General features: G+C 47.4%; 2 protein-coding genes across 7 annotated transcripts in view; one reads left to right on the forward strand and one right to left on the reverse strand.

Annotated features, from left to right (window-relative positions):
- The window catches only part of LOC102762350 (chromosome unknown open reading frame, human C1orf194), a 43,597-nt gene that overhangs the window by 4,150 nt on the left and 24,497 nt on the right, over positions 1-14,950 (reverse strand). For 2 of the 4 annotated variants that reach the window (XM_006762961.2, XM_006762963.2), the window contains exon 1: positions 1,875-2,034. The exons of 1 other annotated variant lie outside the window; for it this stretch is intronic. In XM_006762961.2, coding sequence (XP_006763024.1) covers positions 1,875-1,955 — 81 coding nt within the window. In that variant the 5' untranslated portion in view covers positions 1,956-2,034. Of the gene's footprint in view, positions 1-1,874; positions 2,035-8,660; positions 8,719-14,950 lie in introns of those variants that run through there. One more of the 4 variants, XM_006762964.2, reaches the window with a different exon arrangement.
- KIAA1324 (KIAA1324 ortholog) overlaps positions 2,596-14,950 on the forward strand; it is a 59,378-nt gene continuing 47,023 nt past the window's right edge. For all 3 annotated transcript variants that reach the window (XM_015563406.1, XM_015563407.1, XM_006762966.2), the window contains exons 1-2: positions 2,596-2,829; positions 3,020-3,262. In XM_015563406.1, coding sequence (XP_015418892.1) covers positions 2,707-2,829; positions 3,020-3,262 — 366 coding nt within the window. In that variant the 5' untranslated portion in view covers positions 2,596-2,706. The remainder of the gene's footprint in view (positions 2,830-3,019; positions 3,263-14,950) is intronic.

Genomic DNA, 14,950 nt, shown 5'->3' on the forward strand with positions numbered 1-14,950 from the left:
GCTTCGTTTCTGCTTTCCTCACTCTCACATTTGCTGGATGAGCTCATTCCTTCCCGTGGCTCCAACCACCATATGGACACTGTGGTTTCCAGATGTACATCTTCAGCCCAGAACTCCCAACCAACTGCCTGCTATTTGTTCCCACTTAAGTGTCCCACAGGCACCACAAAAGCGGCATCTACATCATTGATCTGAATCTCTCTCTCCCCAACCCTGCTTACCCTGAGGCCTCATTCAGTAAATGGTATCAATTAAGCCCCCAGGAACGGGGAGTCACCCTAGACTCATCTGCCCTCTTGGGCTCATATCCAGTCAGCCACCAGTCCCATCAGTCCTGCCTTTTGCATCTCTCTTATCTGCAACTTATCGCCATGCCCTGCATCACTGCTTTAGGTCCATTATTCTTCCTCCTGGAGCTTGCTGCCTCCTAGCTGAGCCCTCTTGTCTCACGCCCAGCCCATCCAGTCCACTGCCACTTGTGCTTTCTGAAACACCCATCTGTTGTGTGGCTCTAGGGCAGGGGTTCTCAGCCTTCCTAACGCCGCGACCCTTTAATACAGTTCCTCATGTTGGGGTGACCCCCAACCATAAAATTATTTTCGTTGCTACTTCATAACTGTAATGTTGCTACTGTTATGAATCGTCATATAAATATCTGATATGCAGGATGTATTTTCATTGTTACAAATTGAACATAATTAAAGCATCGTGATTAATCACAAAAAAATAGGTAATTATATATGTGTTTTCCGATGGTCTTAGGCGACCCCTGTGAAAGGGTCGTTCGATCCCCAAAGGGGTCGCGGCCCACAGGTTGAGAACCGCTGCTCTAGTGCTTCAGATCCTGATGTGACTCCCAGCCCCTCCAGGATGAAATCCTAGCTCAGTGGAATGGTGCACACAGCACACCCAGCCCAGAAAGGTCATTCTCCAGCGCCTGCTCTTTCCACTCCTCTTCCCCCTCCTCGGCCCCAAACAGGTCACACTTTCACCCCTCTTCGGGCGTCTGATCACCTGCTGCTTCCTTTGTCTTGCTGGTGACCAGTGTCTGGTTCCTGTTTCTTTCTTCCCAACTCACATTTCACCTCCTCCCTCACCTGGCTCAGCTCACTCATACTTTGATGTCAAAACTCGCCTGCTCCCCTTTGAGCTCCCAGTTCTCCTGACACACTTCGTATAACTCACAACACACATGCTACTGTGCAAGCGTTATAGCTGTTCATGATGTCAGTCTGGCTTTTCTACTAGTTTCTTTAGAGCAGGTGCTATACCTAATATATCTATATCTATAGCTGCAAATCTATAGCTCCTCAGTGTTTAGTGGTACCTGGTATATAGTAGATAATAAATGATGAATAAACCAAAAGGAGCTCTTTGATTTTATTATTAAGCCACAATGACTATTTAATTCTCCTTAGTTTGCACCACTTCAAACATCCCAGCCATTTCTATTAGAAAAAGGATCATTTGAATTCCCAAGCCGCTGCCACACATACACACGTTCCAGTATTAACCAGAGTACAGAGACGGTGCGAAGACACATGACCAGGTGGCTTTCAGAGGACTTTCTCCCCCTCCACATCTCATAGCCTTTTAGAGGGCCGCCTTCAAAACAGGGCAAAGACTTGGCGACTCCTGGGCCTGTTTCAGCCCCATTACACCAATCTGCTTTGGTGAGAGCCCCTAGTTCCTCTGGTCTAGAGCTTTACTACTCTTTGCCCCAAAGCACCCCTGAAACGTTAGCCGACCCGAACATGGGGACATGGAGGCACTTGTCCAGGACCTCAGTGTCCTCACCCGAGTCCTTTAAGTTCCCCCTCACGACAGACAGAAGAGTGCCATGGCCACCAGGACTGCGCAAGAAGCTACAGTACCTTGGAAGCCCTCGGTTTCCTCGGGCCGGAATCATCGTTATTCAGCATTGGCTGCTGGAAAGGGTCTCGGGTGGGAGGCATGGTCAAATGAGAAGCTCTTGGGAGGAACGGGAGGCTGGCGCAGCCGCACACAACCCTGCACACAGAGGATCGCGGGTCCCAATTGTTTGGAAGGCTTTCGGTTGCCAGGCAACTGCCCCGCCGTCTATGACAGGTGAATTCCTATCAAGAAGAGCGCCACCTGGCGGTCAAACGTGGGAGGCCCCTCGGGAGGAAGCTACTGGGAACACAGAAGGAAAGAGCCACTGCCCATACCTCCAGGAGCCCTGGATTTGCCCTCCAGGACCTTAGGTGGAAAAATAGAGGCCTCCCGGCATGCAGGACTAATGCAAAAGGCTTCGGCCAGCAAACGGAATCCTAAAAGATGACCCAGAAATGCCCTTCTCCCTCGCATCTAACAAAAGGATTTTTCAAAGCAATAAGAGAATGGGAATGTCCAGAGACGGAAGAGCACACGTGTCGTGCTGGGAAAACTGCCGCCCAAGCAAACAATCCTTGCTTAAACCCGGTTTAACTATGAGTCTCAAGGCTTCGCATCAAGCCGGCCGCAAAGGCCCGGACGGATGTGGAGGGAGGGACCTGGAGCGGCCGTCTTTGCAGTAGGTAACACCTTCTAAGCCACTCTTGTAGGCTGTAACTTCTAGAGAGAGACGACGTCTCCATCTTTCTAGCGCTTTACACTCAGGACGTGCTCAGTATCTGTCCACCGCCACGTCTGCAGAATCCGAGATGCTCATAGCGCACGGCCGGGGCCGCAAGGGCAGTGGGAAACATGAATTTGGTGGCGATGGCTCGGAGATGCTCCCGCCGCGTTCTTCACTCGTCCCCTCGTCCCTGGCGCGCGCACTTCCACGCGGCGCGCGCCAGCAGCGACGGCTGCCATGGCGACCGGCAGGTGAGCGGCAGAGCATCGCGTGGTCCCTACCCCTCCCGCGCGCGCGCGCGCGGAAGGAAAGAGAAGGCGGTTGACAAGGCGACGTGGGTAGGAGGAGACGAGGAAGGAGGGAGGAGGAAGGATGGGCGGCTTTGGCGTGGTGGCCTGGAGGTGACTGAAGTGAGCCCAGCCCCTTGCATCCTCCCCCTAGGAACCTCCCTCCCCTTTTTTCCGCCTTCTGCCAGCGGGAGCAGCAGCTGCGGCACCTGAGTCGCGGCCGCCGCCAGCTCAGGACACCGCGATGGCTGATGCTGGGCGCAGCCTCCATCCCTCTGCCAGAGGCAGGGGAGGAACGGAGCGGCGCAGGCTCCGGCTCCTGCGGCTGCTGCTCTGGGTCGGGACCGCCTTCCAGGTGACCCAGGGAGCGGAACGGGAGCTTCACGCCTGCAAAGAGGTACTGTCCTGCCGGAACCGACCCCACTTTGGTCAGAAAAATCTTGGACCCTGGTGGAGACCTTGGGGACCTAAGCACAGACAGTTTCAGAAGCCACGGAGTTTAGTTTTGGGGGGATGAAGATGGGCGGGGGGAGGGAGAGGAGCAGACTGGCTCAAGGAGAGGCCAGCCCACTGGGGGGCTCACAGTCGGGGCAGGGAGCTCTGGGAGGAAGGTCCACCATCTGGGACTGGGCTCCTGGACTCCGGACTCCGGGGAGAAGACATGAGCTGTTTTCCAGCTGGGGTGAATGACCTTAAAAGTGGTTGAGAACAAAAGCTGATGTAGGTGCAGAGGGGAGAAACAGAAAGTGGGCAAGGGGAGAAGGGGATGGGGAAGAAGTTAGGAAGGCCACAAGAAAGGAGCGGATGGGAGTCCTTGTGCCTTTATCTGGCTTCAGAAGGAGTGTGAAAGCAGGAGACGTAGGAGAGGCACTGAAAGGTCTCGTCCCCTCTCCCCCCTCCTATCCAGCACCCAGTCACCTTGCTGGCTGCTGAAGGTAGAGCCTCCTTGTAGCTTTGCTTCCCCCTGCACTTGGCTTAGCGCTCCTGTCAGCACATGGTCCGCCTGTGGCCAGACTGAGTCCTGTGACATCTCACTTTCCGCTAATCCCGACTATCCTTCTCTGACTCGCCTGTCATAGGTCATACGTCTTTCTCAAGGTGCTTCCAAAATGTTGTCAACATAATTTAGACGATAGGTAGTGAATGCCTTTCGGCCGAAAGTGCCTTTTGAACATTCTTTTTGGAGAGGTACAAAAAGGTATTGAGTAACAAAACTCAGTCGTTTCTATAATATTGAAATAATAATATTTGGTTGTGCTCTGAGTAACGTGTGTTTTTTTAACCATATGGCAGAGGCAGCAAGAAATATAAGAACTGCATTGGGGAAGGCAAAACAAACGTTGTCCTTTAGTTTCTGAGAAATGTGAAAGAATTCATAATATATCTATGCAAAAATAACCCAAAATGTCATACTTGGCTAAGGTTTTGAGAAGTTGAAATGTTATTGTTGTTGTTCCACTTATTTATGCACTTATTGGCTGTGTCTTGTATATGCCCTGAGTGGGGATCAGACCCCGATACCTTGACATATTAGGAAGAGGAGTTGAAATACTTCTTTTAAAGTTATCAGTACTAATTGTTTAGCAACCACAACCCCAACCCATATGGAAATTTATTATTATGGTGTTCTAACCATAGACTGTCTACAACATAACAGACCGTGAAGAAGTAGGGAGGGAGAGAGGAGAGAATTTTTGTGTGAGTACAGATGTTTGACTTCATTCATGAATACGACACAAGTCAGTATGATTTTTGAAAATGTTTACCAATCCCAGTGACTACCAGCCCTGGGCCATCCCATATACAATCCCATTTCCACCCAGCCACTTTCTCTCCTGTTTAAGATAGAGCTGGGAACAGCATGGTTTTGTTAGTGACTGTGGCTGACTGGCCTTGGTGGCCTATGGACTTGAGCCAACTAAGGCAAACAGTCCCAACAAGCCCACTTGCCTAAGAATCCAACATGGGAGTCCCCTGAGTGGCAGGTAAGAATCTTACAGTTCAACTGCCACTGCTTGTTGAGATCCTTGTCAACGTGCAAATTGCAGACATTTAAGAGATTGAACATTTTGTATCATTTCGGTTTGGAGGCAGGGACGAATATCGATGCTTGAGAACTCTAACTGGGTTACACATTTTGCCTTTAGCCCTTTTGAATGACTGCCATTTGCCTGAGTGAAGGATCTTGCCACCGCAAGTGAGCTTAGGGCAGAGCTGTGGGACTCAACATTTCAGCGCTCCAGTCCCTGCCTGTGGCCTCCCACCCAGTGTTTGGATCTGTAGGATGGGCATTTCAGTAACACCCACCTCAAAAAGGATTGCTTTGAGGACTAAAGGGAAAATACAAATAAAGCACAAATTAGAGTTACCTAACCCCCTTTCCCAGTGGGCTTCTTTACCATTCGATCCACACCCCAGGCCACAGTGAAAGTGGCTCAGGACTCATGCCCATTAGTCACGGGAGTCAGCAGGTCCTGTTTGCACTCCTTGAGCAAACAGTGGCGGCAGAACACCCTCCACTCCAAATCAATAAGGAAGCGGATAAACTCATTATCATAACAGTCTTCGCTTGGCAATATGAACTGACCCAACTAGTTTTGGAGCTTCCAACCCTAAATGGTGAAAAACCAATTCAGGGTAGACTAGCCCTTCTCTGTGCTGAATCTGCATGTGAATTTTGTGTCTGTGGTAGGACTCTTATCAGGCCAAAGCTGACCCTCATGATAACAGGGCTGCTCCAGCCTTGTTTCTGAAACCTGACGCATCGCTCTGGATCTCGTCAGGGAACAGAGAGGTTTGGCTGCGGCCTAAACGCTTTTCTTACTCCTTAAACCAGGGAATTCTAGATTTCTAACCCTGAGCTGGGGCTTGGCATTCCTTTCAGTTTTCCAATCATCAGGGTCGCCAGTGGAACTAAACCTCCTGAATGGAGTTTGTCTTCACGAATCATTTCTTTCGTCCTGTGCTAGCCCAGGCTAAGTGCTGACTGAGAGCCCAAGGACCGACCATTTCCTACAGCACGATGAACCCAAATCAAATTTGAGAGAAGCAGTACACGGCTTTTAATACATCTGCCTGGTCCTAAGGCTCCAGTGCTAACTGCCCCCAAATGGCCTTCCCAACCTACCCAGAAAAGCCCAGATGGCTGAGGAATCTGGCAGACGTAGATTGGAATAAAATTGGTTGAATGAGTGATCCCACTTAGTAGGGATGCTAGTGGAGCAAGTTGATTAAACTTCTGACAGCCTCAGATTACCAATCTGTAAAATGGGGATGGTAATACCTATCTCAGAGGCTGTTGTGAGGATTAAATTAGATAACATATTAAGTGCCTAGTACATAGTCTTGACATGTCATAGATGCATAAGAAATAATGGTAGGCAGAAAAGGTAAATATACAAATAATGACATATAAGGGATGAGATAAGGTTAACTGATGGCAAACAATGCAGGAGTGGCACGATAGAGGTTGACAGGAAAAGAAGACCTATCTAAACAGTAGGTACTTGACCTGGAATTATCAGTAGAATTTCCAAGGGTAGAGATGGAGGAAAGGTGCTTTCTAGATAGAGGGAGGGGCCTGAGGAAAGGTCCACAGGCAGGAAATATATATGAGTCTAAAAACTGCAAGAAGACGAGGTGGCTGAAATGTGGAGTGGGTGTGGGTCCACCAGAAATCAAGGTTGGAAGGTCAGAAACGAAGTGGAGAATCCTGCTGAGAGTGGGTTAGCATGAGCATGAAGCAAACACGGCTGAGGCAGGCCAGAGGCTGGGAGCAGACTCCTCGGGAACCATCACGGTTGGATGTTTAAAACATCCTGCCATATTTGGTGAAGAGAGAAAATTAAAATTCTCCGATTGTCATGAGGCACTTACAGGGTGGCAAGACGGGATGTTTTGTTTATTGCCAAAGGGGCTACAGAAGAACAGCTCCTGGAGGTCTGAAGGCATTTACGAAGGCGTTTTGTCCATTCTCCTGGCTCAGAGTAAGAGTATACTGAAACTCTGACAGCTATCTGACTTCACTTCAAAAAAGATTTTTAAATAGCAAAAGTGACACCTTTCATTTGCAGAAAAATTGGAAAATATAGATAAATGAAAAGAAGATAGTAAAAATCACCTATAATCCTGTCTATCATTTTTTTAAAAAAATAAATTATTGTAGACTTTTTTTTTTCTTTTTTAGAGAGAGGGGGAGAGAAAAAAACATTGATTGGTTGCCTCCTACATGTACCTTCACTGGGGATGGAACCTAAAACCTAGGTATGTACCCTGACTGGGAATCAAACCCACAACCTTTCGGTGCACGGAACAACGCTCCAACCAACTGAGCCACCTGGACAGGGTCACTCTATCATTTTTTTGGTTATATTTGTGAGAGAGAAACAGAATAGTGGTACAGTGTGGGATCTGGATAAAACTATTTCAGTTCAATTTCTAGCTCTTCCACTCAATTACTATGACCTTGGGAAATTTATTTAATCTCCTCCTGCCTCAGTTTCTTCATCATTAAAATGGGTATATTAATAGAGTCCACTTAATGACTATAGTATGACAGTTAAGTGAGTTAACATATGAACATTGCTTAGAATAGTTCCTGGTACATAGTAAATACTCAGTAAAAGTTGGCTGTTAGCCCTAACCGGTTTGGCTCAGTAGATAGAGCGTCAGCCTGAGGACTGAAGGGTCCCAGGTCGATTCCCGTCAAGGGCATGTACCTTGGTTGCAGGCACATCCCCAGTGTGGGGTGTGCAGGAAGCAGCTGATCGATGTTTCTTTCTCATCGATGTTTCTAACTCTCTATCCCTCTCTCTTCCTCTCTGTAAAAAATCAATAATATATATAAAAGCTGGCTGTTAGAATTAGATTTTTAGTGGAAGTATAATTTATATGATCTTATAGTGGTAAAAATTAAAATTTTAATGGTGGTAAAAGTTGGTTGAATTGAAAAGGAACAAAGAGTAGATGGTGAGAGATATTCTGAGGAAAAGGTTGACAGAATTTGCTGAAGGGAAGAAGGAGAGACAGCACTGAAGAGTCCGGAGCTGTGCTGTCCGGGTGTGGCTGCCCCGGCCACCTGTGGCTGTTAGCACTGGAAACCTGGCTAGTGCGGCTGAGCACATGAAACTGTAATTTTTTAAAATCTTAATTCATTTAAAGTTCAAGTTAAAATGGATACTCGGTTCCATTACTAAAAAATTATTACCCGTGTTTGGAACAACTTGAGGATGTGAGCCTACTTTCTTAACCAAGTTTTATGAACTCTAAATGGTTGTAAAATATTCCTGTGTGCGACTACGTCACAATTTAAAAATTGACTCTCCTGCTGAGAGGCGGTTGGGTTTCCTGTGTTTGGCCATTTCAAACAAGGCTGCTTCGAACATTGTGGAGCTGTCACCTGGTGAGCAGGTCCACATTCCTTGAAGGTATAAGCCTAGCAGTGGGTGCTGGGTTGTGGGGTGTGCACACATTCATCCTGACAAAAGCACGCCAGGTCGTTTCCCACACGAGGGAGCTGCCTTAGCTTACTCATCACTGACCCCAGCGGCCGAGGCTCCACGAAGGCCCTCGGGACCGTTAGCCCAGGCACGCTAAGCGCGGGCTCCACGGTGGGGCCACGCTCCCTTTGTAAATGATGCCATTTCCTCAAAGCTCTTGGGAGAAGGACCTGCTTTCCTAGAACTTTACAGTTTTCCCTCAGTTTTCAGTGTTTTCTGATTGGATGCATCCCAGCTCGGGTGGGTTTTCTTCCAATCTGGAAGCTAGACAGACATATTCACATTAGGGTCGCTCACCGAATGGAGTCTGGGTGGAAGTTACCTCCAGTGGCGGGCTTCTGGAAACTGGTATCATCTGAGGGTAAAACAGAAGTGTCACTGGATAGGAGATGGCCACTGCTCTCCACTGTACCTGAGAGGGGTCTGAGGTGTAGTAATGGCTCTCAGGGAAATGCCCTCGGGCGATCTAACCCCATATCCAGACATGGTGGATTCAGTTACCTTTTATTTATTTATTTTTAAATATTTTTATTGATTTCAGAGAGGAAGGGCAAGGGAGAGAGAGAGAGAAACATCAATGATGAGAGAGAATCATTGATCGGCTGCCTCCTGCATGCCCCACACTGGGGATTGAGCCTGCAACGCAGGGGTGGGCCCTGACTGGGAACTGAAACATGACCTGGTTCATGAGTCGACACTCAAGCACTGAGCCACACTGGCCGGGCTTCAGTTACCTTTTAGTATTTCCCTTTACATTCAGGATGAATCCTAAAATGAGGGGCTTAATGCTGCCTATACACTGGAGGAACTAACTTCTGAGAAAGGGACATTACCAAGGACTGTCTAGCCCAGGGGTGGGCAAACTTTTTGACTCGAGGCCCACAATGGGTTCTTAAACTGGACCGGAGGGCCAGAATAAAAGCATGGATGGAGTGTTTGTGTGAACTAATATAAATTCAAAGTAAACATCATTACATAAAAGGGTACAGTTTTGTTTTTTTTTTTAGTTTTATTCATTTCAAACGTGCCGGATTCGGCCCGCGGGCCGTAGTTTGCTCACGGCTGGTCTAGCCCTATGGAATTAGATAATTTCTGCCAATATAGATCTTGTTCCTACTCTGATTATCCAATAGCAGAAATCTTCCTTGCCTGTGTACTCCTTACTTTAAGGAAGATTGTTAGCTAGAGAATCTTACATTCTTAATTTAGATGTGGCTTCTCTGCTCCAAATAACCTTTCAATGAAAAGGTAATCTGCATCAGCTAGCGTTTGCTGAGTAACAAACCACCCCAAGACAAACCACCTCAAAACAACTATTTTTAGCCCACAATTCTGTAGGTCAAAGGGGTGGTTCTTCGGGTTTGGGGTAGCCTGGATGATCTGTGCTGGGCTGCCTTATGTGACTGTGGTCAGCTAGTGGGTCGACTACAAATTAGATAATCCAGGATGGCCTTGCTCACATGTCTGATAGTTGGTTGGGGTCCCCAGGTTCTCTTCCAGGTGGCTCCTCATTCTCCAGCAGCTTAGACTCATTTACACATGGTTTCAGAGTTGCAAGTGCAATTAAACAGCAAGTCCCAATGCGCAAGCTCTTTTCAAGACTCTGCTTGTCATGTTTGCTAATGTCCTATTGGTCAAAGTAAGTCACATGGTCATGCCATGAAATAGACTCCATCTCTTGACGGGAGGGCCTGCAGTCACATTCAAAGGGGCATACATATAGGGAAGGGAAGACTTTGTTGCCATTTTTACAGTACACCCCGTGAAAAGCAGAGTTGATACAAATAACCACTCCAACTGACTTACAGTTGTAAACTTGGCCAAGTGCTGTGACAGAAAAGTGAAAGATATGATGAGAGATGATTACAATGAGAACTAATTTACAGTATATCACAGAACTAGTTTCAGCATATTGCTGGAAAGAGGACAGCTGAGAACTGTGAATCACTATCTGCTGGTCTAGATCACTGCTTCAGGAACACAGCAAGGAAACGGAGCCCAGTATAGAAATATCATGCTCAAGGCAAAGCACACAAAGTATTGATTTTGGAATGGGACTGACCTCCGGATTGCCTCGTTTCCTTTTGACCTACTGAATACTATTTTTACATAGTTTTTTTTTATTTTTATAACAATGATAGATTCTCATTTTGAAAATAACAAATTTATATGAAAAAAACACCCCACAAAACTTATCAAAATTTCATAACTGGTTAAAATCACTATAAATATTTTGTTACATCTTCCTATACTTCTATTACTATATATGTATATGTATGGATATAACTATATAATTCTCCATAAATGGGATCATATTACATGTATTTCATAATGTTTTCTTCATTCTGTAACGTGCAGAAGAAACCTCTACCTGTTAATAAATACAGGTCTCCTTCATCATTTTCAAGGCTGCACAGAGTTTTGTAGCATGTATATACTTTATTTAACCAACCAATTCAGATAGCTTCTAATTTTCATTAGTATACATATACTGAAGTGAATGCCTTTGCACATATACTTATAAACACTTGTTCAACTGTCATTCTGTTAACTCCTTAAGTTATGTTCCTAAAAAGGGGGATTTCTTGATCAAATATATATTATCCATATTATCCAATTTCTTCTTTGCACCAATTTTATTTCCCCTTAACTTTGGGGTCCCCCCCACCCCCTTAACCTTGTATTCCTTCACCTTTTCTTATGCTATCAGTCGTTTCAAACCTTAAGCCAGTAAGTAATGCGCGCGCGCACACACACACACACACACACATATACACACACACAATTCTTGCTTGGCTCATAGCTGAAGAATTCCACCTGTTTCAAGAAGGACCCCAACTAAAGCTCCCAAAAGACCTCAGAGCATTTCTGGAAGCTATTCTACAGCAAACAACATTAAACAATCCCTATACATTATTCTTTTTAAAATATATATTTTTATTGATTTCAGAGAGGAAGGGAGAGGGAGAGAGAGAGAAATATCAATGAGAGAAAACCACATGCTCCACTCTGGGACCAAGCCCACAACTTGGGCATGTGCCCCGACCAGGAATCGAACCATGACCTCCTGGCCCATAGTTTGATGCTCAACCACTGAGCCACACCAGCTGGGCCCTATACATCATTCTTGTTCTAAATCCCTTCTCAGTTGCCTCCCCCTCCTCCTAGTCAGGATGAAAACTCTCCACTCTCTGCCCATGCTATGCCCATGAAATCAAAGTATAGCACACAAGTTATGAGGAGTTCCTTTAAATTAATTTTAATTATTCAGGTTGGATTGGAGGAGTTGAATTTTAAGCCGGGAGATTATAGATATGAACAAGAGGCAAACAACAACAACAAAACAAACAAACGAACAAACAAAAAAACTAGGAGTCATTAAATAAGTAGCTTCTTTTTAAAAATTCTTAAAGCATGTTATTTCTCACCTGTCGCTTTCTACCTGGTGCTGTGTATATGGATACGTCTGTAGCATTCTTGTTCTATGGCATGTCTCTCTCAGGATAGTACCTTGCGTACCACATGTGACTAGCATGCCCGGGAACGGTGCAGTGCGCAACCTCTACAGCTTACAGTGGCCCTGTATATACTAGGGCTGCCTCGATGGACTTGGTATCCCCTCACCACATACCTAGGGAATGCTTTTAGCTGGATTACTTTGACGTGAAGTGGGCAACATCTCAAAGTGATATGTTGGGGTGGGCATAGAGTTGGGATATAGAGACCCACTTGGAGAAATAAGCAAGGGCCAGCGAGTGAAGGGCCTTCCTTGTAAACTTTGCAGAGAGTCCGGTGCTGGCTCTGAGGCAACAGTGGGGCAGTGGTACGTTCTGTTTGCAGCTCAGATGGGTCACTCTGGCTGCAGCCTGGAGAGAGGCTCAGAGGAGAAGGGGTACCAAAGGCAGGGAGTGTGTCCGCCAGGTTCACGGGCTCCATCACGAGCAGCTGGCACATCAAACGCGAGCTGTCCTTGGGGAGTTCTGCAAAGGCCAGGACCTGTCGATCTGTTTCTTTCATGTCTGATCAAAAAGCTCAGGTGAAAACTTTAAAGGGACATTTTGACCTCATTAAAACAAAACAAGAAAAGTACATTTTTGAAATATAATAGCATACAGCTCTGCCTCGTAGACTGATGTGTGTGCCATCTCTCACCTATCAGAAAGGGACTGGAATTTACAAAGGGCCATTTTGTTTCCTGGCGACAAAGCCATTTCGATCCGAGGGATATTTACAAGCAGCGCTGGAAAGCCCTCTGCCCCTGACGGACTGGCCAGCTCCTGGGTCTCACAAATGTCAGCGGCCAGCCTGTTTTGGAGAGATCAGCTCTGGGGGAGTTGCCGGGGAGAAGTAAGAAAAGGACAGATGTTGTTTCATATGTATGAGAAGATGCATCAGAGAAGAGGGTGAGTCAGGGCAGGCAGTAAACAACGGGAGCTGGGGAGGGTCTCGCTGCTGCTGTCACCATGGCTGTTAGGCCAGAGTCACCAGGCTCCCTCATCCCAGCCTTGTTGCCAGAGAGAGGAGAGAAGGGCCTGGGCGTCCTCCATGAGCCATCCTTAGGCAGGGTCCTAGCAGTAGCTGGATGCTATTTTTTTTTAAACCAGTTTACAAAGAGCTTTCCTCTTGTTCCGAGAGGTTGATGTTAGTCAGTTGTGTGTGTGTGTGTGTGTGTGTGTGTGTTTCGGGGGTAATCTATTTAATCTTCTTAGCAGAGTGTTAGCATCCCCATTTTATGGGCAAGGGAACCGAGGATGGGGAGATTTAATAACTGGTCCAGGATGGTGCAGTTTTGGGGTGGCAGGACAAGAGGAGAGCCCAGATCTTTGCTCTAATCCAGAGCGCCTCACACAGCTCCAGAGCTGCCCCACCATGCAGTCACTCACCAACTCCTTACGGATATCTGTGAGGTGTCAGGCAGTGTTCCGGGCTCTTGCGCTACCTCAGTGAACAAAAACAAAGCTCCCTGTTCTCGTGGAGCTTACCTCTGATCAGAAATCAATAATACACATAATGAGTAACTGGTTATAAAGTGTGTCGTAGGTGGTAAGTGCTATGGAAAAAAGTCATTCAGGATGTCGGGGTCCCTGGGACAGAGGGGAGCAGATTACAGTTGTAAACAGGGAGGTCGTGCAGTAGGGATCTTATCAGGAAGGGTGGCGGGGGCTGAAGGGGAAGACGCTGGAGGGGGCATGGGTGCTCACATGTGCTCACAAATGGTGGCTGTGATCATCCCACCTCCTCATTAGCCTGTCAGCGTCTTCCAGGAGCCCCCAGGCCAAGGCTGTGCCCCAAAGGGATGGGAAGCTCAAGTTACCGACACGCTGGCCCAGAGCATCCAAGGCCAAACCAGCGGGGCAGGCCCTGTCGGGGTGACCAAGCACTGTCCCTCCTATTTTTGATCAAAACGGGAGCTGGAAACCCAGAGTAGAACAGCAAATGTTGAAAACAGGGTGATGTAAGGCCAGGCTCCCCTATACTCCTTCAGACTGGGAGCCCCGGGGCTCCTGGCACCATGTTGCTAGGCAACCCCCAGACTGAGGACCATGAGCAGGGGCCGGCCTGCTTGAGGTCTGTTTGCTTTGGTTGCTGCTGGGTCTGGTGCCTGCTCTGGGGAAGAGGGAGCCCTGCTTGTGGGTAAAGCAAATGACTCGGTGAGGTGAAGGCCAAAGGCATCCTTAACCCTGAGTCTGCCTCAGCACCTACAATTCCACCTGAGAGCGACTTGTTCTTAAGACTGCGGTGTTAAACTTTTTGTGTGTGAAACTTTTGGTTTAAATAAAAAACAAGGTTGCTCCATGAAAAGAGGGGGGAAGCCTCACCTTCCTCACCCCCCAGCAAAGGGATTGGCTTTCTAAACTTCTGGCCTCAGCAGCACAATTTGATAATCCTTGCATTAAGGTATTCCAGCCCCCTGTTAAAAAGTGAACAGCCTTTGGCTGGTAAAATAGTAAGCTATTTTTAAATTACTTTATGACAGAGTTTAATGTTTTTCTGTAGGAAGGTGGGTAACAGACTCCTGAGATGCTCCAATGAAAACTGCAGACCCTTGGCCCAGAAAAATGCACATATCTAAAATCCTTTTCCCCCACATTCCTAAAATTCTGCATGGGGTTGTATGCAGGAAGTGGTCCAAGGCCTGTAGATTAGGAGCCCTGTTTTGTAGGAGACTGGTTTATGAGATAAATGCTTAAGTTCTGAGGCTAAGAAGAGTGAGTTTTGAAAGAGGAGGGGACAGAAAAAGATCTAGAGGAGAACCAGAATCTTGGGGGCAGAGCCCGGGACTCTGTACTTTTCACGTCACCTCCAGGCAGTTGTGATGATCCGACAGATGCAGGTTTAGGCACCAGAGCTCTGAAGCTGTGATGGCGGGCTGTAGGGCTCAGGAGACCCTGCTACTGAGTAGGCAGTTCTAAAGAGGGTGGGAAGGAGGGTGGGGGAGAGGGAGAAGGCCTACTGTGTGCCCGGTGCTCCCCCCCCCCCCCCCCCCCCCCCACTGGGGATGTGCCCACAACCAAGGTACATGCCCTTGACTGGAATCGAACCCAGGACCCTTCAGTCCTCAGGCTGATGCTCTATCCACTGAGCAA

The sequence above is a fragment of the Myotis davidii genome, unplaced genomic scaffold (assembly GCF_000327345.1).
Source record: "Myotis davidii unplaced genomic scaffold, ASM32734v1 scaffold217, whole genome shotgun sequence".
Taxonomy (NCBI): Eukaryota; Metazoa; Chordata; class Mammalia; order Chiroptera; family Vespertilionidae; genus Myotis; species Myotis davidii.